General features: G+C 39.7%; 1 protein-coding gene across 2 annotated transcripts in view; it reads right to left on the bottom strand.

Annotated features, from left to right (window-relative positions):
* Positions 1-358: 358 nt before the first annotated feature.
* DCP1B (decapping mRNA 1B) overlaps positions 359-22,486 on the bottom strand; it is a 54,358-nt gene continuing 32,230 nt past the window's right edge. Inside the window, exons 6-10 of one of the 2 annotated variants that reach the window (XR_012836150.1) lie at positions 19,055-19,183; positions 17,502-18,341; positions 11,184-11,432; positions 9,317-9,464; positions 359-581 (exon numbers count right to left, since the gene is read on the bottom strand). Coding sequence is in view for 1 of the 2 variants with exons in the window: in XM_075756918.1 (XP_075613033.1) it covers positions 9,384-9,464; positions 11,184-11,432; positions 17,502-18,341; positions 19,055-19,183 (1,299 nt within the window). In the remaining variant the exon portion in view is untranslated. Of the gene's footprint in view, positions 582-8,358; positions 9,465-11,183; positions 11,433-17,501; positions 18,342-19,054; positions 19,184-22,486 lie in introns of those variants that run through there. The other variant, XM_075756918.1, reaches the window with a different exon arrangement.

Here is a 22,486-nt window from a genome sequence, read left to right on the forward strand (position 1 = left end):
TATTCTGTCAAACTTGCACTTGTGGGGAAGTCGGTAACACGTGGGAGGTTTTTCCTTTTCCTGTCCCACTGAAAATGAACTTTTTGTCAATTCCGGTCTTTTCTGAAATGCCAGTAGCGATTGCTCACTTCTGGACAGACCATTAAAATACCCTTTAAGACTCCCATTAAGCTGCTGCAGTCATCTGGCAGAAGAGAAACATTTCTAAGGAGGAAGCACAACAGCAGCTTTGTCAGCAGCACGTCGCAAATCACATCAGCGACTCCGAGCAAAGAGCCGAGGGACGAGCAGACGCTAATGGGACGGGAAGGCTAACGGGAAACTTGCACCGACTGGCCTCTTCAGCGTGGTCTCTATTACACAGCTGGAGAGAGTACATTTCGCAGCAACGGTAGTTTATTTTTTGATCAATACGGGAATTGCCTATGAAAATACTGTCGCTGTTCCGTTCGCTCCTGCTAGCTTTGTTCATCCGTCTGGCCTACGACAGGCAAAGGGCGCATGAGGCTGTCACACGCCAGCCTGCGGGATGCTGCAGAGGAAGGGAGAGGGGAAGGGATTCCTGCTGGCTCATGTAGCACCTGCAAAGGGAAAAAATATCACATCAGAAACCCTGCATTTGTCAGCACTCATTTTTGGTCGCTAGGCTGCTGCTGTTGCCTCTGTCTGTTCCTTGCTTTTTCCAGTTTTCTCCACCTACACGACACGCTGATCTCTTATGAAGTGCTGCATCTGGGAAACAGAGCAGTTTGGGCTGGACTGAGGGATTTTTCTGTTTGCCGTAAACAAAAATGAAGTGATGGAGAAAGGAGTGAAGCCCCAGTGAGGCGCAAGTGAGCATCAGTCTCTGCCTTTGCCTCTTGACTTCTTCTGTGACCTCTATAAACCCATTATGGAACCACTCTTCACGTCCATTTTAAATGGAGATGATAGTTCCTTCTCTCTCCTTTGCAAGGGTAATTTGTATAAAAAGCACTTCTAGATACTTTGTATCTGTCTAGCTATTTGTGTAAAAGCACTTTTAGAGCAATGCTGAAGACAAAAAATATATGTAAGGAGTAGAAATCCTTGAAAATCATATACGAGTTCTCATCCAAAGATGTTTAAGTGGATTATGAAATCACCACTATTGCCATCCTTCCGAAAAAAAGAGCAGATCGCTTTGTGTGAAATATTGACTAGACTATTTGTGTCCTTCCACTCTGTACCTGAACCTGCCCATCCTCCCCAGCCCACTACCTGTATATTCAGACCTGCCCCCTCAGCACCAATGTAATTAAACATTCTGTTATGGTGTGACGAGAAGAGCCCCCAACTTTTCTCCTTCTATCTCCTCCTAAGGTGGTATTTTATCTCTGAAATCTTCCCATTTCATGAGTTGATTTCTTCAAGGTATGCACTGGCGGAACGCTCTGCTTTGCCAAGTCGGCTCTGGTTTGACTGTCTAGTGATGTCTCAGAAATGAGTGCTTATGGTTTTCGTCTTTGGTCATCTGGCTGGTTCAATGCACTTGACACTGAAGAACGTTTGCCTGCTGGATTTAGCAGCCCCCCCCGCCCCCAGCCAGGGATTAGCTTAGTGTTTCTTCTGACTGCAATGCTCTCTAAATTTCTGCTTTTATACAAGGAAGTGAAAGTTTTCCTGAACAAAATCGTGTTTCATTTGTGCTTTTCCATCTCCCTGCTTCCTCTTCCAATTGCCACACCTTCACTTCTGTCCCTACAGGTGAGCTGAAAATTCCCAGCTTTCACTTCTATTTATAATTATTCACTATCCTTTCCTTACTGTACGTAGCCAGCGTTTCTTCGTATCTCTCAGTCAGAGGAGTTAAGTGGAGATTTCTCATTTTCTTTATGCTTCTACTCATTCCTTCTACCCTTCCATTGATGAAGCTCATGCTTTACGATTCCTGCAGGGACTTTTCTCAAAGATAAAGCTTTTATTTGTTACAGGAGACATCATCTGCATCTTTGGTGCTGTTGCGATTGTCCAGACATTCCGAAGTTGTGACACACATTTTTTGGTAAGATGTGATCCACCTAAAAGCAGTATGTGGTGACGGCTTATGCTTGCATGGCAGACATGGGCAAACATCTCCCTGTGAGCTGCTGCTTTGGAGGAACTGGAGGTGGAGATTCCAGGAATTGAGGCAGTGGTAGGAAAGAGGACACAGGTTACCTGGAAGCATTAGGTTTGAGCCTTCAGGTGTAGAAACAGGGGAAGGTGTATCACAAGAAGGTGAGACAGCAGGGACAAGCGGCTGATCCTGCTTGCAAACATAGCTCTAAGAGATGGGAATTATAGCTCTCTTGCCTAACAGCAAGCATTAAGTATGGGATCCCTGAATTACGTTATGATACCACAGCCTGACGGATCCTCTAATTCAAACTCCTGGCCACAGCTCGCTGCATCCATGGGAGAAGCCAGGAGAGGCAGGACTTCCCTGATAAGAACCTGAGAGGGGAGCCTCAGGCATAAAACCCCCCAACTTTCTCAGATGAATGAGAAATGCAGGCACTTTTACTAAGTGGTAGGTCTGGGGCTACTGCTCTAAGTGGAAAGGCAGCAGCTGTTAGTGAGCCAGGCTGAAGCAGCAGTAAAAATGAAAGAAAACAGAACTTTTGTTCCCAGCCTGAGTAGCCCTACGCTGGGAGTGCTGCCAAGAGCCTGCATGCTCCTTTCCTCTCTCCCTCTAAATGTTTATTTACAGGCAAGTGCTGAAGAAAAACACACAGGTGGGTATGTTTTTGAAGTGCCATCATAATAATAATATCTATCTCTGTTTTAGTACATTTCAGAAGTAGATTTCCAGTATCAGGTGAAGAAATACAGTACCGGTAGCTGTGCGCACAGCTACGTGGTGTAACAGAGGTGTGCAGCAGCATCAGTTCAAGGCAACGCGTAGCAACTCTGCATTCAGCACGTGGGCCTATGGAGCAGGCTGCCGGCACTTGGGCAGGAAAAGCATTAATATTTATGTATGATCTAATGATGAGATTAGCATCCCTCTGTGTACATCGTAGCAGCTGTAGGACTTTGCCATCATTTCCCATAGTTCCCTCATGGCTTGAAAACAGGCTCCAACTGAAACAGCCTTCTTATTCTTATTCTTATTCTTATTCTTATTCTTATTCTTATTCTTATTCTTATTCTTATTCTTATTCCTATTCTACCCCTGATAGTAAGATGTCATCCTTTCTATTTCTTGACTTTTGTTTAGTCACCACATGCCAGAGGGTTTTCTCTTCTGCCTTTATTGACTGGTGGTGTTCGTGCAGACACATTGTTCTGAACGCAAAGCTTACTTTGCTTTTTGTGGAATTTGTGTCCAAATATAGTAAAAAGGGCTTTTAATTAGTATATGTCTCAAACAGTTTCAAAAATTTTTTTTTTTATTACATGTATGACTGAAGCTGCTCCTCTCAAAAAATGTGTGGTGACTTCCTATTGTGTACTCCAGGTGTTTATTCTAAATTCATTCCCTGGAAGTTTTTACGATGTTGCTTACGTTTTAAAAGGAAGAAGCATGGAAATTACTTGCAACTATTCCTCTCTATAATAGCTCTCTTTTTTCTTTCCATAACAGCTATAAAGGTGTTCATATACTGGACACACTTTTTCCAAAAGCTATTGTTTAAAATGACATAAAAATCTCTTTTTTTTCTCATCCCTTTATCTTTCCAGTGCTTATTTCCTGCTTGTTTCAGTAGTTTTCTCAGCTACACGTACAAAAGCAATCTGGCTCTGCATTTCACATTCACTTCCATGCTGGGCAGATTTATATCTGAACAGTGTGTTCAGGCTTGATGGTACAGTTTCCATTAAATTTATTAAAAAAAAAAAAAAAAAAAAAAAAGGGAAAACTCACCCAAACATCTGCTGTATTGTGAGGAAAGGTAGGGGCTGACTCTGATGGCAGTCCTGGTTAAGTACAAGATGGTGGTGGTGGGGAAGGTGTTTGCAAAGACTAACTTTAGCCCAGCCAATCTAATCTCCCAGGCTAAATTAGGTTTGTACTGAGTCTTGCCCTCAAGAGGATCCTGTCTTTCCACTGGCCCGGCAGAGAGCCTGGAGAGATTAGTAGTACCCATGAACAGCAGTTACCCTTTGTGAAGGTATCTGCAAACACTTTAATGGATTTCCACACAGAGCCAGGGTAGGGAATAACAACAAAGTCATATTTTGATCTTTGTGCCATCTTCCAAGTCTTAATGTCGGTGAAGAGGCAAAGGCCTTTAGATCACGGTTTCACAAAAGCTTCAGGTTAGTTTCAGGCAGTGCTGCAGCTCAAGTCTCCTGCCTCGCTTTCTTCTCCCCACATCCCACCCATATATCCCCACGGCTGCACCCCCCTATCCATACACTGGTACAGGTGCCTGGGCTCCTGAACTCATCTAAGTTAAAACTAACCTTGGTGTGGAAGAAGTCTGAACCTGGACTAATTCTGCTCAATACGTTTTACCACGCAGCCATCTTAATCAACATAAAAAAGGAGAAAAATAAAGGAAAAAGGAAGGAAAGACTGGTGTGGGAGCAGGGATGAGCAGCTAGGAGTGGGTGGCTGCGACGGGCTGCCTCTTCAGCAGCAGAGCCAGCTTAAAGTGTTTATAAAGCTACAGCCTTTGTTTCTTCAATGTCTTGCAAAACCACATTTTCCTCCTCCTGTTTGTATATGCCGAGCTCCCTCCTCCTATATTCCCAACTCAGCTGTGCACAGATTTACGTCTAGAGGCCAGAACAAGCTTGTTAGAGATATCCGTAGCAGTCTGGAAAAGGCAAGGACTTGTAAGAGTCTCTTAAAAGTCCTTAAGATTAGCAGTAAAGTTTACTGTAGGTTAACTGAGGATTAATTTTTTTAGTGCATTATTCATCTCCAAGACTAGAATTTTGCCTTTTTCTAGGTTTCAGGAATCCCTCTGGGTAAAGCTGCCATCTCATAACATTTTCTACATTAGAGCCTCAAATGCTTACTGAAAAACGTCTTTCAATTTTGCCTTTTCCTCAGCAAAGATCTCTAAGTTTGCTAAAATATTAAACTATGAATTTAATATCCTAAAGGGACAAAGATATCTAGAATACTCGTCGCTTTCATGACTGAAATTCAAAGCTCATGTTCTAAATAGGCTGTCAGAGGAGATGAAGCATCCTGCCTATTCAGCTGCATCCTGCTCCTGGAAAATTTTATTTTGCTGTACAATTTTAATTATCCCCTTTGCAGCTACAACAAGGAGGAGTAAATAGAGGAGCAAGGGAGAGCTAATGAATAAAAATCAAATTAAGGATTTGAATTTTCTGTGAGAGGGGCCTGAGGAAAGATTTGGATGCCTCCACTGAATATTACCGATTCCATGATAAACACTGACAGACTTCAGTATGTCACTGATTTTCTACTCCTCGTCTTCTCACTCCAGTTTAATAGGTGTGGAATTTTGTAAGGAAGTGAACAGTGGTTAAGTGGCACTACACTGAAAACTAATACCAATTCAAGGCTGAGACTGGGATTAATGCATAAAGCACTGCTGCAACTTCTGGAATTCTTGCTAAGACCCACTTTACAAGGTATTCATTCTACTGGAAGAAAAAAAAACCCAACCCAAACCCAGCAGTGTATTAAGAAATACACAGAAAATAAGAAAATATTACACATGCACACTGTGGAATCACCTAAAGCAGAGTAAATATGATCCTACATACCTTCTGATTTTCTGCTTGCTACCTTTTTTCCTTTTTCAGAGGAAAAAACCCCAACCAACCAGGCCCAAAGAAAGGCAATCCTAACTGCTGTGGCCTTTTCCTCTCCAAAGGCCTTGCTAGCTTAAGGGCTCGCTAATTCTAACAGCATCTTAAAAAAAATAAAAAAAAATAGGGGAACCCCAGTGTTCAGAACCACTCTAGTTCAGAGTTGATCTATCAAACCCAAAGTAAACTTTTTGGCATCATGCGCAGATCTGGCTGCATAAAGAGACAGTCCCAGCTGATAAAACACTATTAAACAAAACACAATACCAAAAGGCAGAGATTAAGTTTTCAGTATTGCATGAGCATCCTCCAGCTTTTCCAGGGTACTGGCAGGCTCCGACTACATTTCTGGAAAAAGCCTTTTTCTGAGACAGATACTTCAGTTTGCGGTAGAAAGAAAAGAGGAAGGGGCATGGCACAGCTTCACACTCTGGTACGACTCCAAGCTCAGTTTCCAATTCCCAAATGCCTCCAAAGAAGCAAATCCTGGAATCTGCAATGGAAACCTAGACAGAAAGTTTGGCTTCATTTTTCTCACTACTTTTCCTCTTCTGTTCAATTCTCATAAAATTCAGAATTTCTCTCTGAGCCTGTTCTATCTTCCTACCTCTGTTGTTCTTGGTAAGCACACAAGTCAGCTAAAACAGCACCTCCCTTCTTTAGCAAATACCCTTCTTTTCTTCACTCCACACAAGGCAAGTTATGCCTCCTGAACAATCCCAGTGAGAGAAATCCAACTCCATCAGAGCTACTTGGCATATATGTAACCAGGAGAGAGGGCAGTGAGAAGAAACCCTGAATTAGCTCCCTCCTTGTCTGCTTCAAGATAAGCCCCAGCTTGTTGAACACAGTGCCAATACTACTGCTGTCACAAGCATCAAGAGTTAACAGAAGATGTTTTAGAAAACAAGCCTTTAATTTTTGTAAATGATATGTTACTTTGAAAAGCAATAAATAAGGATGTTTTTAAAATTTCTACTTGCCTTTTTTATAAATAAAAATGTTTCCCCCATGACTAGAAAACATATCACAAACCCAGCTTGAGATGCTTAAGGATTATTTTTACCCACCAATTACAGAAGTTGTACATGTCAAATGAGGTCTTAAATATCATCTTTAAATTGCACTCTCAGATAATCCAGCATCACAGACACCAAATGTTGAGGGATATTAGTTAACGTAAATAAGTAAGTTTAAATTAGAATAAATTACTTAAGATTATAATATGGTGTGATTTGTGCTGTTTGCTTAGCTTTACTTAGCATGAGTAGCTAGATTTGCTGAAGCCCTGAGGCCATAATAGAGGTATTTTTCTTAGTAATTTTCCTAGCAGCTGGTAGAGTGTTTAGTCTTTTAGTATGGGAAAGTATTTTGATATCACACGAACGTTCTGGTAGTGTTTTTCCCAAGTCTGGGACTCTTCAGTTCTCCATGTTCCGCCAGCAAGGGCAGGTGCTCAAGGAGCGTAAACCAGAAGATAAGGAGGCTCCAACCTTTGGCTGGAACTGCAAATCAACAAGATAAGAGCCTGCCTGCCCGCACACAGAAAAAGAATCCCATTAGATGTTAGAAAACCCCAAACCAAAAATCACCAACAGACTAGAAGATGCGTGGACCGCGTGGGAAGGGCAGGTGTGTAGAGCACCAAGGGTATAACTGCCCAGGGATTTCTTTGTTCAGGGTCCCTCTCTTTGGAAGCACCCAGCCCGTGCTGTTCTTGCTGCTGTACCTTTCAATTAAATTAATTACTTTACAAAATCCAGCACCTGAGACTCTGCTGTGGGAAACCTGGGGTCTAGCCTGAAGAAGGAAGAAGCATGCCCAAGAATAAGTGTGTGTGCCTGACACCACGAATGGTGCGTGAATGCTAGGGCAGCAGCTCCTCCTTTAACACCAAGTATGCATGTATTTAGTTTCATACAAACTCTTTTAGCTAGATCAATTTCTTCCACACCAGTTAATTCAGAAATAATACCAATTAACTCAATAGATTCCCCAAAATTGTAATGGCTACATAAATTATTACGTCTACAGGATTAGAATTAGGACTTGCTATCTTTAAAGTCTGCCCTTCCTAGTATCTGCTCAACATGTTCTTTTCACTGAATCTGCAAGAATCATAAGCAATTTGGTAACAAAACCGAACTAGAACACAACTTGCTCTCTATGAACTACTTAGTGTAGGAAGAGTCTAGCAGTTTTGTAGGCACGAGTCTCTTGGGGTTATTAATTTGTGTATAAAGAGAAGAGCTCTTGACTTTTTTAAAATACTGATTTAAAGCCTTTGCCAAGGAATATGCGCAAATTCCCCTTCTTGTCCCTCTAAATCACACTTTTACAGTAGAGGCAGGCCAGATGTATGGGGTGGGGGCAACTGTTTGATACATTATAACTATACTAATTGAAACGTGCATCCTAACTTACATTTAAGATCCTTCACAGATGAGGCTACTGAGTTGTGCCTACATCAATGCCCATAGTAGAGTGTACACTCATTTATGGATTACAGAATGGGTTCTCTGCACCCACAAAAATGCCTCCTCAGCAACAACTTTGGATTACTAAACTGTAGTAAACTGGTATTTCAGCAGCAGATACTAATAAAAATATACATAAAACTTCTTTCAGTCATTTATTCTACTTGATTTGAAACCTCATGTTGTCTTCTGCCACGTGTAAAAACATTTTAAAGTCATACAAATACCAGTGACCCAACAATCCTGAATACATAGTCCATGGTACAATAAATCAGCACATGGTAGGGATTATCCATTTTATTTTCTTTAGAAATGGATCAATGAAATCACTGTGCTCCAGGAACACACTAAAAAAAATTTAATAGGACTTTTACACCAGGTAGCCTTGCCCTTAACAAAGCTGTACATTGCTTATAATAATGCAGATTGGATCTGGAATAATAGAAACAGAAATTCAGTGCCACCCCAGAGCTACAGTGATAGCAAGTACATTCAGAAACAAACCCTCCCCCCCACCACCCCAAGTCTTCAAAACACCTGCAGAGTCCCATTTCTACAGCTAGCTAAAAATATTCCTGTTAAAATAGAAAAAGATTTTTCTACAAAAATTTGGGAGAAAGTCATGACATTTCATCTAAATTGCTGTGCAGACAACTAAGTACGATGATAGATCAGTCTTCCCAAGACTCGCTCTGCCAAGATTTCACCCGGATTTTCAAGTTCCTAAAAATAGTCCAACATTGCCACCATGTGGTCAGAGATGGGCACGTTCATCAGGACACGCGCATTATGACGTCTCTTGGAGAAAACCCATGACCAGTACCTAGTCGATGAATAACCACACTGCAAGTAAAAAAGGAAACTGAATTCTCAGAACTGAGACCTTATGCAGGGAAACCAATTCTAAGTATGGATCAATGTAAGAAAAATAATTTAAGATATTTTGTGATTAAGTCTTCAGCATCATGACGCTCCCCTCCCTAAAGGCACAATCCGTTTCCGCTCGCTTCTTTCTCAGTACAGCACGTACTCACCAACAAGCAAAATCTACGTGTATGCAAAATGCCTAAGACCATTCATTTCTTTAAACGTAAACGTACTTGGAAAATTTGAAACCTTTTTCCTGGAGTTCAGGAAGCAATAGGAATTGAATTTTAAAATCATCTTTCACATAGACTTTTTCATTGCCGCCTTTCTCACACTGAAGAGATATGCTTCATAAATAATATTTAAGAAGTTGTCATCATTCTGAAAAACAAAACAGGTAATTGTTAGTGCACGACAGGCATTTTGAGTAAAGAGATTAGAAGGTTTTCCCTGTTACGGTCCAGATACTTTCAACCTTACTCTATTTTAAAAAGCGAGCAATAGAAGGCTATTTCCCTCACCAAAAAGATGTATTATTTCCAAGCCTTGCTAGTAGTCTTAGAAGAACTGTACATGAATATAAACTTTACTGCAGCAAACATGACTGTATCTCTATAAGAAGTAATAAGTACACAGAAAGCAGATTTTCCAAACTCACAGTAGATTTGAGTCGACTATTCTTGCACAATAACGTGGTGATGAAACAACCCTGTAATTTCTTCTTTGCCCTCATTTACCTAGGGATTTCCTTAAGTAGTTTCCTCCATCAGGTCAGTGGTAATTCCAAGTATGTCTGAAGGAACAGTGAAACACCCAGGGTTTTGATCCTATACTAAATCCCACCTGGGCAAATCCTTGCATCTTGTTTAGCTCTTTTAGACTTAATGCTCCTAGCTGATGCTGCTCCTTTTGCTCTGATGCTTGTTTAACTTTTTCCTTCTGAAGATCATTTTGCAAGAATGGGTCAACCCACAGTAAGAAAGAACGTCCTAAGTAGCTCACATAAACATAAGAGGATAATTAAAATGATGACACTATTTGAGGAAAATCAGGAGCATCTGAGATTGTACTTTCATATAATGGAAAATAACAGGTAAGAAATTAGTAGTAAATAACTTCCAGGTAACTCAGTTAATCGTAACTACCATCAAAAACAGCAGGGTCAAATACACATTTTACAAGTACAGTTTCAGAGAGTAAAATCCAATTTTCCTTGACTAGTTTCCTTTTAATTTCATATATGGTTTTACTACTGTCCAGATGCTCCAAGTATACAAAGACAGGATAATGTGGTATTTTTAATTTTTAATCCCAAACCAAAAATACAGGGAAAAATGAGAAAAGCCTCTAATTTGTTAAAGATAACTATTTTCTTTTTGGGTCTGTAACTTAAATTGCATTTTAAGTAACTTCAACATTCCAATATGGACTTTTATTTTTGTTCTAATGCCATACAAGCACATAGTTCTGGCCTAAAAATTTCACCCTTAAACCTGTGTCTCTATTCCTTGTGCTCTGTAGCAGGTCTTTAGTTATATAATCTCTCCAACTTCTACTTTTCAAATACTCATCACATGACAAGTTAACAAAAAAATTATTCATGATACCCAACTAGTATATTTTTAGGTTATCTATCTCATATTTTAAAGTTGCTCACACTCATCCTGCAATTTTAACTTCCCATCTGAATTCCTCTTACTGCTAACACACATCTCTGAAATATCTGGCAGCTAGGATAATCACCCATTATTTATCCTTAGCTGAAAATATAATAGATATCTCTCTGGCTCATAGGCTGACCTTATGAAGCTTTCTGTCATCTTTTTTCTTTTCTGTCAAATTTATTATCTTTCCTGAACCTAAATTCAGATGGATTTATCAAAATGCAGTTAAGCCAGCAGTGTGCAAGGAGAGGCTATCACAACCCCAGTCTATGCTATAGCACTCTGTTAACATGCAGCCATAAGTAGCACAACTTTCAATGTATGTTTTAATTATTTATTTAGCCTCTAGACAGACCGATGCAACCGATTATAGGGTGCTTGTATCGAAATGGGAATCCGGATTTTAAGCAAAGTAGGAGGATTCTTGGCACTTTACCTGGATCAGGTGTAGCAGTGTTTCCTGCAGCTGCATCTTTGTCATTGAGCTGCTGTTGACCACAGATGGCTCTGAGGTTTGCAGTGGCAGGAGAAGGCTAGCTGAGCTGGCAGCAGGTTCTTGGTTTGCTGCTGCTAACCCCCCTCTCTCATTTGCTTTTGGTGGAGCAGGTGTAGACTGAGTGAACACCATGGGGGACATCAACAAGGTAGGAGTCACAGTGGCCGGAATGCGTTGAGGTGAGATTACCTGTTTATATAAAAATAAAGTCAATTAAACCTACCTACTTAATTTTATGGGAATAAAGATGATGAAAACTGCAGACTAATTAGCAACAGGTACAGAGACTGCTGGAGATTGCACAGTAGTGTGAAATCACATATACGGACCACATATATGATTTCTTTCTAGATAAAAAGGTCTTCCATCCAGCTTGAGATTGCAGCAATGGATTCAAGTGTGATTAAGTCTGATAGGCAAATGATCTGAGGACAAAAGCATTTTATTACAGAAATGAGACGATATTAAATATCAACACTCTTAGCAAATGCAGCTGTAAAGTCTTCTACATAGGGACAGTGGGTTGTTAAGTGTAATCTTTGAGAATATACTTACATGCAAGTACCATTATTAGAGACTAATCTTCATACCTAATACTAGAAAGTATTTTCCAATTATAACTTTCAAATTACTTTATAAATATGTATGTATTTTTTTTTCTTCTCATTTTCCTTAAGGAGAGGGAAAAGAAAACAGAGATTAAGTCATTTATCTAAACACCCACAGTGAGCTGGTAGCACTGTCAGAACCAACTCCTAACCAACACTCAGTTGACATAAATCAAAAAGTCCCTCAAAGAGAAGGAAAACCTTGATGCTGCAGCAGTTCTGCAGGTTTCCTCAGTATCCTATCCATGCCAACCTGCAAAGATAGGTGTCAAAGAGTTTTGCAATGCATCTTGGAACTCTAGAACATCCAGGACTAGCAAATACTATCAATATAACAGAAAGTTTATTTGCTTAATTTGCAGATATTAGAGCTCTCTCTCCAGATAATTTCAGTAATAAATCTTAATCCTAATCAGCCATCTCCTTGCTATTCACATATCCTTTTTTTTTAAAGAACAGAACATACAAAGGAATTAATACAAGCTCACCAAAGCTGCTCTCTTTTGGACTGGAGCATGATTTTTTGCTACCATATGAAGGTGAAAGGCTACTGCATCACTTCACTCTGTGTCTTGGGTTACATTTCAATTTTGAAGAAAAATTACAATTAAGAAAATAAAACTGAGGTTTGTCTCCTAGGTGTGCAAAACAACATAGTTTAATATTGAAGAACATTCATATTTTTGTAGCTTGTTTTACTTCTTAGTTAGGACTGTTCTAGCCAAGACATTTCTAAACAATGTTAGTTAGACTACAATACAAAGAGACATAGAAAGTAATGAGGAGGACTGAGATCTCATGCTGTTTCATGCAAAATGTGGAACGAGACCTTCAGATTGTGCACAGATGTTCTCTGTGAAAAGATTGTTCTCCTGCCTGTGGAAGACTGACTACCTCCAGACACTTATCACAACGCTTTGGCTCTATTCATCCATGTAGATGAAGTAACTTCTCTTTAATTTACTTCAAGCAAAATTGGCAGGGTTTCCTTAAAACAGATGATTCTTCCTAATGTGATTTAAACAAAAAATATACACACTGGTCTCCAAGGGCAAGAACCTCCAGCAAAGGGATGGTGGTGAGCAGCTGGAGGAGATGAACTGTCCCACTAATACAGCTGAATCTATGAGAGACTATGTCAAAGACCCAGATGACACGTCCTTCGAAATCAAAAGACATTTCTCTCTCGAGTCCAAGGCAAATAAACAAAATCTGAGACGAACTGTGCTCTTAGTATACAGTGACTACTGTCAAACACATATAATGCTGTTGTTTAAAAGACATATGAAAAATTATTTGGTTTCCCTGCACAGAAATGGCTTTTGGGTAGAACTTGCCAAGCATATGGAAGCTATATGGAATAAGCAATATTGCCATCTACTGGTGACACAGCTAATGTCTACAGGCTACTGCAAAACTTAAAATACTTCTGTCAGAAGAATGGAAAATATATGTATCATTTTTTCAGTATAGCACTCGTAAAATGTTGGGGATTTTTTGCTAACAGTTCATGCTCAAAGCTCCTGTCATTTAAGAAGCTTGTACATAAACATTTTTTTTTTTAACATAAAGGCAAATTTTCATTTTAGATTTAGTTCAGATCACCTTCAGTCACTGGGACAACACCCACCAGAAAATGGGACGCTGACCTTGGCATTACTCGTGCAATTCCTACAGCACCATACGTTTGCTGAAATGCTCTGTAGGGACACAATAGCCTTTGGGCCAATCTTTTAGCTTTGAGTAACTTCTCACTAGACGTAACAGCCCTTCCAAAATGCTGTTGATCAACTTCTTTCCCACAGAACCTAACCAGAGTTGCTTGTTCATCCAGCTTCTACTGAATTATCCCCAGCTTTATCAGGTCAACACTTAAATCTCTGAGTCACTAATAACAGAGTAGGAGTCTATGGTCAGTTGTGCAGCAATGAAGTAAGAACAAAAGAAGTGCAAAATAATCGTTGCAGCATATAATACTCCTTCTCTGAACCACAATTGCTTACTAAGATAGCTGTTTTGATGATCTTCAAGGTCTTTTCCAACCAAAATGATGCCATGATTCTGTGTTTGATATTCTGTGTGGCTGCTGGGAGCTAGATGACATGATAGCTGGCAAATTCACTTAACACTATGAACTAAGGTATGTATTGGATCTCCTGTAACGCAAACTGGCACCCTCTGTTGCTTCCTACGTGTGTAGAATCCCACATGCATCAAGTGCCCCTCTGGAACATCAGCACCCGATGGGTGCTGTGGGCCTCTAACTGTTTTTAGTGTCATTACTTAAAACTGAAGAATATTTAATCTAAGAACGGTTCAGGAACTTTAAAGACACTTACTGTTAAAATAAAGCTGGCTACAATGCTAACATTGCTTTGTCTTTCAAGTTTAATCATAATTTTTTAATTGATGTTTAACTACAGGATCTTAAATTACTTTTCAAAACAAGTTTAATGTACCTATTGCATTCCTCTTATGCATGTTTACAATCTCATGCTGAAACTGCAGTGAGGACAATTGAAAGGTAATGGTGCGATGCTCATACCAAAGATGCTAGGTACCATGCGCATATTCAGAAGATGTAACACTACATACAAAATGTATTCTTGATGGAAAACGCTCCAAGAAATGAGAAAAATGGGCTGCAAAATAATTGGCCTTCTGAAGAAAACATAAATTTGTGTCAAGGTTGTTGTAAGCACTTTTAAAAACATAATTCTGATTAACATAAACACTTAAGCATGCATGTATCTAAAATCAGGACAACTCATGCCTAACGCAAAGCATATGCTTAAAAGCACACTGCAGATTAATGCTTTTTTATTGCATCTTAGGCACATGTTACTCTCTGTCCTCATAAGGAATACTTCACAGAATAGGGCTGGCACCAGACCAGACCGAACGCTTCAGCATATTATTCTTATTCTTCAGCTTTTTTTTTTTTTTTTTTTTTGGGTAACTGGTCTCTTCCTTCCCATGTGGGAGATCACAGTTCTGACACCATATGGAGATGCAGCAGAAACCAATTTAAACTTGGACTTGTAATGTGTCAATTGTGGAAAAGACTATTGCTTTCATTTTCTTAGTGCTGCTGATGGATCTAGTGTGTTCCTTTAATGCGATTTTTCCAACAATAGACACTGTCCAGATACCTTTCTATTCCTGTCAGACTTTTTAGAATTTGTTTTTTCTGTATGCTGAATTGAAGTAAAAGAGGCAATACCACAAGATAAATAATTACAGAAAACAAACCTTTTGCTGCATTTGTTGTCAGAATGTGCTTTGATCAATTTTGCATTAGCATGTGCAGATATATTTGTGCCAATTCAATTTCACTTGAATGTCTGTCTGCAGGCATGGCAGCACTTAAAGCCTTTGGTCTACAGCAAGGATGATATTATAAAAAGATTAATGTTGATTTTAAAAGCTGTTTCAAATTTTTATCTTCCAATTTTTTATTTTTTCAAAAGTAGGAATATTTCATGTGGCTAATTCATGGCATGCTACAGGAATAGAGACTTGTTCCTTCATTTTTAGCTCCCCCCCCCCTTTTCTTTTTCCTGGCAATCTGTTGCACATACAAGAGCCCATTCCTTCCCGATTGCAGAGCTTCAGGTGTCCTAAACAATAATAAGTCTTATTTTCATCACCATTTTTATTCTATGTATTAATTCTCATAAACAATATTAAATGTATTGGAAGAACTGCATCTAATACTGTTTTGTAGCAGCTGTGGCTGTGTCAGTCCGTAAAGCCATGCCTAGGCAGTCTCAATCTACTTGGCCTGCTCACAGCCATGCAAAGTGAGACAGTCTCTTTTTGGTTTGTTTTTTTTTTTTAAGGCAAACTTGCAGCAATAATCGCAGTGAATGAGACTTGTTCCAGTAAAGATTTTTCTCTTCTCTCAAGCTACTGTCATATTTGTACTCAAGCATCAAATTACTGAAATTGCATTATGTCAGACCTCAGTAATTCCCTTTCCATATTGCAACTAATGCTGGTATCATTTTATTTTCAAATATACACAAAGTCATTAGCCATATCAGCACCAATATAGATTTTTAATTGGAAAATATATCAGCTTATTTGCCATTTTTTATTTATGCATAATGGCTTTTAATGTATAGCCTGGCACTTGCCTCATGTCACTTTTATCTTCAAAGTAGGAATGTCTTATGTCTAGTGATTCAGATAATTTCTTTCACTTATAGCAGGCAAGTTCTATTCCCAGTGAAAAAAGAAGCAAATTTTTGTGCCTCTGGATCCTCTTGTTATTCATTAGTACTCCACTGGAAAGTCAGATTACTATCTGTAAATAATCCTGAATAATTTCAATGACTAATCCCCCCAAAACTCTTCCACACAGATTCAAAGTCATGCTGTTTTAATTAAAACAATAAAAGTAATGATGGCTACTTGCTATATCAAATTCATCTTCCTCTGACTTCTCTCATGGAATTAGAAATCTTGACCTGTCACAGCGTTAGTAGCAGATGTGGCCCTTTAATTGTTAAACGACTGTTTCAGCCTCTGCACACGTAGGACAACTTCCTAGAATAAGGAAGATTCTTGGAGCATGCTGAACTATTCTGTGGTATTCAATTCAGCTTTTAAAGAATTTGCAATAGAAAAATCGCTTTTGAACTTTACACTGAAAAGGTGAATGCTTTAACATTCGGGTAAGTAACTTCTAGAATCCACTACAATACAACTCAGACTCCAGTACAACACAAGTCTTGAAGACAGTCTAGCCACAATGAAGGAAGTTAAAAGGGGCTTAGATGCTTGCTCATCCCCAAACAGGATATTTAAAGACATTCAAGTGTAGAAGATCCTACCGAGAATAAAGTTGTTAACAAAGACAGTAGTTGTCCAGGATGGGACATTTTGTAATTGCACATGATGCTTTTCTGAAGAACAGAAAAATGCATTCATGAGAGAGACACAGTCTCTTGGCATCTCCTGAATTTTTTAAGATACCAATCTGACTGTTACGGTCACAATCACCTGAATTAAGGGGTTTGGGGTTTTTGAAGGCATTCAGGCACAACACTTATTTTTTTCCCAAAATAAAACATAGCAAATAAAAAAAAATAGCTAATCAATAGCTAGAAGTAGCAGTTACGGTACAAGATAACTAATTCAGCAATATACCAATACTTCCAAAAACTGCTGTTAGAAAATGAGACCTTTTAAGCACTTTCAACAAGTGGCATACAAAGGAACACATACCTGCACAGAGAAAGCTATGACTAGTTTTGTAAGAAAAAATAATTCTTAAACTCCAAATATTACACTCAATAACCAGCAATTACACATGACAGCCCGAGACCAAGTATGGCAACTGAAAACTAGGTGACATTTCAAAATGCCTCTGGAAAAACCCAAGACTGCGGTATTTTTGGTCATTATCAATGTGCAAGAGACGCAGCCTTTAGTATTTACAATATTACAGCTTGGTAAATCATAGCTTACTTCATGTTGTTAAATTATCACCTGCAAAATGAGTGACATGCAACACGTAGGATGACAGTAACAAGAATATACCGGCCAAAATGAAATGAAGACTAACCTTACAAAATTCCAAGTTGAAAAGATTGCTAGATTTTAGTTTATTTATTTATTTAAAATTCTGAAGTTGCCCATTTACCTGAAAGAGAGAGCTCTGTTTCTCTGTACCCGGTGCCTTTTCTATCCAGGAATCCAGTGGTTTCAGTGTATTGGTATTCTGAGTAACAACAGGAAACTTAGCTGCCAAAGTTGGTCTGCTGGACACAGGCAACTGTTGTTCTTGTTGCACTATCTGGAGTTTTTTCAATAACTCTTGAGGTGAAATCACCCCAGAATTGGCTGCTTGATTGCCAGAGAGAGAAAGTGACTGTCTAGGAAGTTTGGATTGTTCCTTACCAAGTGTCTGAGACTCTAAAGTCTGGCCTGGTAGGGAACCATTGAAATACACCAAAGGTGGCTGGCTCATACTGTTTACTGGTGCTGCTGGTGCTCCAACAGCAGCAGGAGTCCTGCTGAACACAGAAGCTGTTGAGTTCACAGATCCTGTTGCACTGGGGTCCATTTTAGTCACTGACCCTGACTGACCCTGTAATTTCTGTAATAAGCTCTGAGTGCCAGCGGTATCCTGAACTACATGAGATGTTGCAATACTGTGAGAAGTCACAGGTTGGAAGAGTCCTGTGAAAGTCTCACCCACAGGGTGGATATTCCCATTTTCACAGAGTCGGTTCTCAGGAAACTCAGCAAGCGGATGAAGGTCTGTCCCACGCACCATGAGCTTCTGAATGGCGGGGCAAAGCTGCTTCTCTGCAGAGGGTGAATGCCTGCTAGGTTCTTCATACGACAGTGAACGTACCACACCCTGCCTAACAGGAAGGTTCTCTTGATGCTGTTTATTAAGCGGTTCTGAGACATCTGGCTTCTCCTGTTTTCCAAACAGTGCTGTCAAAGACAAGTGCTGTGGTTCAGGATCCACATTCTGTGAGGGTACAAAGGAAAAAAGTAAACATAGCTTCCCTCATGCATAAGTTACATTAAGCGATGACAATATTTAGCCAGTATTCAAGGAAAAGCCGAGAAAGCTGCAATGCTCTTTTTTCCCAAGAGACTTTTTAATAGTTTTGTCACATAGGAAGGGCAAGAAGACACTTGTCAAGCTGCTAATATGGGAGAAAACCAGTGAATTTGAGAGATACCAGTGGCTTCACTTTAAATACCATGAATGAGCATCTTCCCTTTCAGCCATCAGTATAATATTAGTAAGAGACAGAAATCTCCCCTTGTGTGCAGCTGGGCCACTTGTTTATCTCCCTGTCACAGCTGAATTCAGTTTTTAGGATTTTGCAGCATGATTTAGCTTTAAGATATATCAAGAGATAGTCTTTTTTTAGATTAACTGAATTCACCTAAAGAAAAAGAACACAAAAAATGCGGTCCAGCAATTGACTAGACCAGCTTGCAATCAAAGCAGCATCTGAAAATTGAAAGACTAGTATTTCTTCCTTGAATCAGGATAGTATGCCTGTAATTTATATGCTTCACATCATATGGTGGAGGTTGAGGGCTTTTTGTAAAAAAACGGATTTGGTTTTCATTAAAATAATTCCTTACTGTGGTTTCACCTTGAATTATTGCAGTGAATGGCTACTCGATTACAGCAGCACTAGGCAGAAAACACACAAAACACTTTACCTTGCTTTGCTGAGATATTCGTTGATGCTGATTTTCACTAGGCTTCACTGGAATTGGCTTGATTAGGTTGGGGTTGCTATAGATGGCAGAGGAACTGGTTATTTGTTTTGGCTCCGAGCAGGTCTTACACTGCAACAGAAAATAAATATTTTTTAGTAAGTGGGGCAGTATCTTTCCCCATAGTTCAACACTGTAATAAAATCCAGACATAGTCAAGTGCTCAATAACCAAAAATGTTAGTTGCAGCACTGATTATGAAATGCTACGCTATTGAAAGAACTACAGCAACTGCAACCTAATTTTCTAAACCCACAAAGCATACGTAAAAACAAAACACTCAAATCCAAGGTTCCCTGAATATGAGGCTTCCCTCTAATTTAAATCTCAGCTCTCTTTCTTACCTTCTGCTTTTCCAGCACTTGGGGGGTGTGGGGGGGAAGCAGCACCTTAGAAACTAAACAACAAACATTCTTTTCCTGCATCAGTAGGCAGCTAGAGGTAGTTTAGATACATGAAGGATTACTGTGCCCATAAAGGACGTTTAAAATGTTTTTTGTTAAAAACTGGAATTATAACAAACTCTTTTACAGAAATATTCCACATTGTGGGAACTTGGAGGATGCATATATCTGCACAGAAAAATAATTAAAGATTTAATCAATCTGTAGAATCAGTATGTTTTCTTATTAAATATGACAGGATTAATAACAATATTTACAAAAAGATGGGCAGAAACAGATGACTAAAAGTGATCATGGACATGGAATGACTAGCATTTGAAGAGCAAAGGGCATGATTTAATTCAGAAAAAGTGCACAGAAAATGCTGCATGAAAGAGAAATAATAAATGGAATAGGAAAAGGTGAATAAGATGGTCTTATTTACATTGTACAAAAATTAGGAATATAGTTAATGAAACTACAAATAGCATTGGGTAGACAAGGAATGCTATTGTCAGTAGAAAACAGTGTATTGGAAGTCATTGTCGCTTGATACAATTGAAACCAAGAAACTGGAAAGATGCTTTCAAGAATTAGCTAACAAAAAGTTAATCCTATTTAACAAGAATATTCATAGTTAGTTACCTGAATTTGATGGGCTTTAAATTTTATGCCACAGGACTAATGGCTGGGTAAGGAATGATCAGTTTTGGTTTCTCATTCTTTCCTCCAAAGAGCCCTGTCTTGGGCATTACTGGGGACAGAACTCTGGACTAGACAGACTGCCATACATACACACAGCAGAGCCACTGCTGTGCAATTATGAAGATGTCAGTGTCCCTTCCAGAACTTTCCAGGACAAACTCCTTAGGATGTAAATACGTTAGGTGAGAAAACAACGCCCACTCTCAAATACACAAAACTGATCATTTAATGCATTTCTGACACCTCCTGCAACAGTAAACAAAGGCACACTGGTTCCAGGGCTGCTCAGTAAAACAGAAGTTGAGTTCTCGAGGGTACTCGAGAGGCTCTAGGACGTACTCAGTGCTGTCTTTGCAACATTTGTCCTCAGGAATCCCAGGCCCCTGAGGCTGCTGGGAAAGTCTGGAGTAATGAAGACTTACCCTCTATAGGGGAGGATCAGGTTAGGTAGCACGTAAGCAAAATGGATGTACACAAGTCCGTGGGACCAGGTGGGATGCACTCATAAGAGCTGAGAGAGCTGCCTCTCTCATTGAGAAGCCACTCTATTTTTGCAAGGTAGTGGCAGCAAGTGGGGTTCCCAAGGACTGGAAGAAAACAAATATCAGCACTATCTTCAAGAAGGGCACGAAGGAGAATTTGGGGAACTTAAGGCCAGTTTGCCTCACCTTGATCCCTGGGAAGGTGATGAAACAAATGACTTCCTACTGGAAGCCATTTCTAAACATATTAAGGACAAAGTGATTTGGAGTAGCCAGGATTTACAAAGGGGAGATCATGCTTGATCAACCCAATAGCCTTTTACAGTGAGATGACTGGCTCGGTGGATGATGGGAGAGCAGTGGATATTGTTTACCCGGACTTTTGCAAAGCTTTTGACACTATCTCCCATAACATCCTCAAAGACAAACTGATGAAATGCAGACTATGTAACTGGACACTGAGGTGGATAGAAAACTATCCGATCTGCTGGACTCAAAATATTGTTGGCATGAAGTCCAGCTGGAGGTCAGTCACTAGTGGTGTACCCCAGGGTTTGACATTGCGGTCAATACTGTTTAACATCTTCATTAATGACCTGAAGGTTGGGGCAGAGCAGGCTTGCAGACAATATAAAATGGGGATGTGTAGTTAATAGACCAGATGGTTGTGCTGCCATTCCCCAGACTGTCAAGGTCCCTCTGAAATGGGCTGACAAGAACATGAAGTTCAACAAAGGGAAACTGAGGAAGAATAACCCCATGCAGTACACGTTGGTGCTGACCGACTGAAAAGCAGCTTTGCAGAAATGGACCCAGGTGGAGAAGAAGTCAAATATGAATCAGCAACGTGCCACTGTGGCAAAAGAAGGCCAACAGCATCCTGGCTTGCATTAGGTACAGCATGGCCAGCTGATCAAGGGAGGTTCACCTCTACTTAGCACTGGTAAGACCACTGGTTAGATCCCTCTACTAAGCACTGCAGTGCTACGCCCAGTTCTGGGCCTCCCAGCACAAGACAGATGCAGACACACGAGGGAGTTCACTGAAAGTCTATGAAGTTGATTAGGGCACCTGTCAAGCAAGGAGACTTTAGAAGAGAAGGCTCAGGGTTAATATCAATGCGTATAAATACCTGATGGGAGGAAGTAAAGAACAACCAAGCCAGGCTCTTCTCAGTGGTGCCCAGTGAAGACAAGAGGCAAAAGGCAAAAACCAGAATATACAAAATCTTGTTTAAACTTAAGGGTTTTTTTGTTTGTTTTGTTTTTTTGTTTTTTGGTTGTTTTTTTTTTTTTTTCACTTTAAGGATGTTTGAATACTGGAACAAGTAGCCCAGAGAGGTTGTGGAGTCTCTGTCCATGGAGCTATTTAAAACCTGACTTAACATGGCCCTGAGCAACACACTTTAGCTGATTCTCCTGTAAACATGGAGGTCGGACTAGACTATCTCCAGAGGTCCCTTCCAATCTTAATGATTTTGTGAGTCTGTGCTGAAAAATCATCTTGCAGGTGTTTGGATGGTCAAGGACTTTTCCAATGAATTTCTGAAGACACGATCTTGCAAAGTAGAAGTGTAGTTCCACTCGTGTACCTAGCTTTCTTCTATTGTATGACAATTTTTGGTTCAAATGTTGGTCTTAGAAATAGCTTTAAAGCATGCACAGACAATCATGCCACAGAGTGGTTAGCTATTTGGTTTGAAGAAAGAACAAGCACCTGTCTCTTCTTTCCTGCTATACTCCTACTGCATAAGGTGAGAAACCTCCTTAAGCACTAGATTGGAAAAAACATGAAAAACAAAGTAC

The sequence above is a fragment of the Balearica regulorum genome, chromosome 1, assembly GCF_011004875.1.
Source record: "Balearica regulorum gibbericeps isolate bBalReg1 chromosome 1, bBalReg1.pri, whole genome shotgun sequence".
Lineage (NCBI taxonomy): Eukaryota > Metazoa > Chordata > Aves > Gruiformes > Gruidae > Balearica > Balearica regulorum.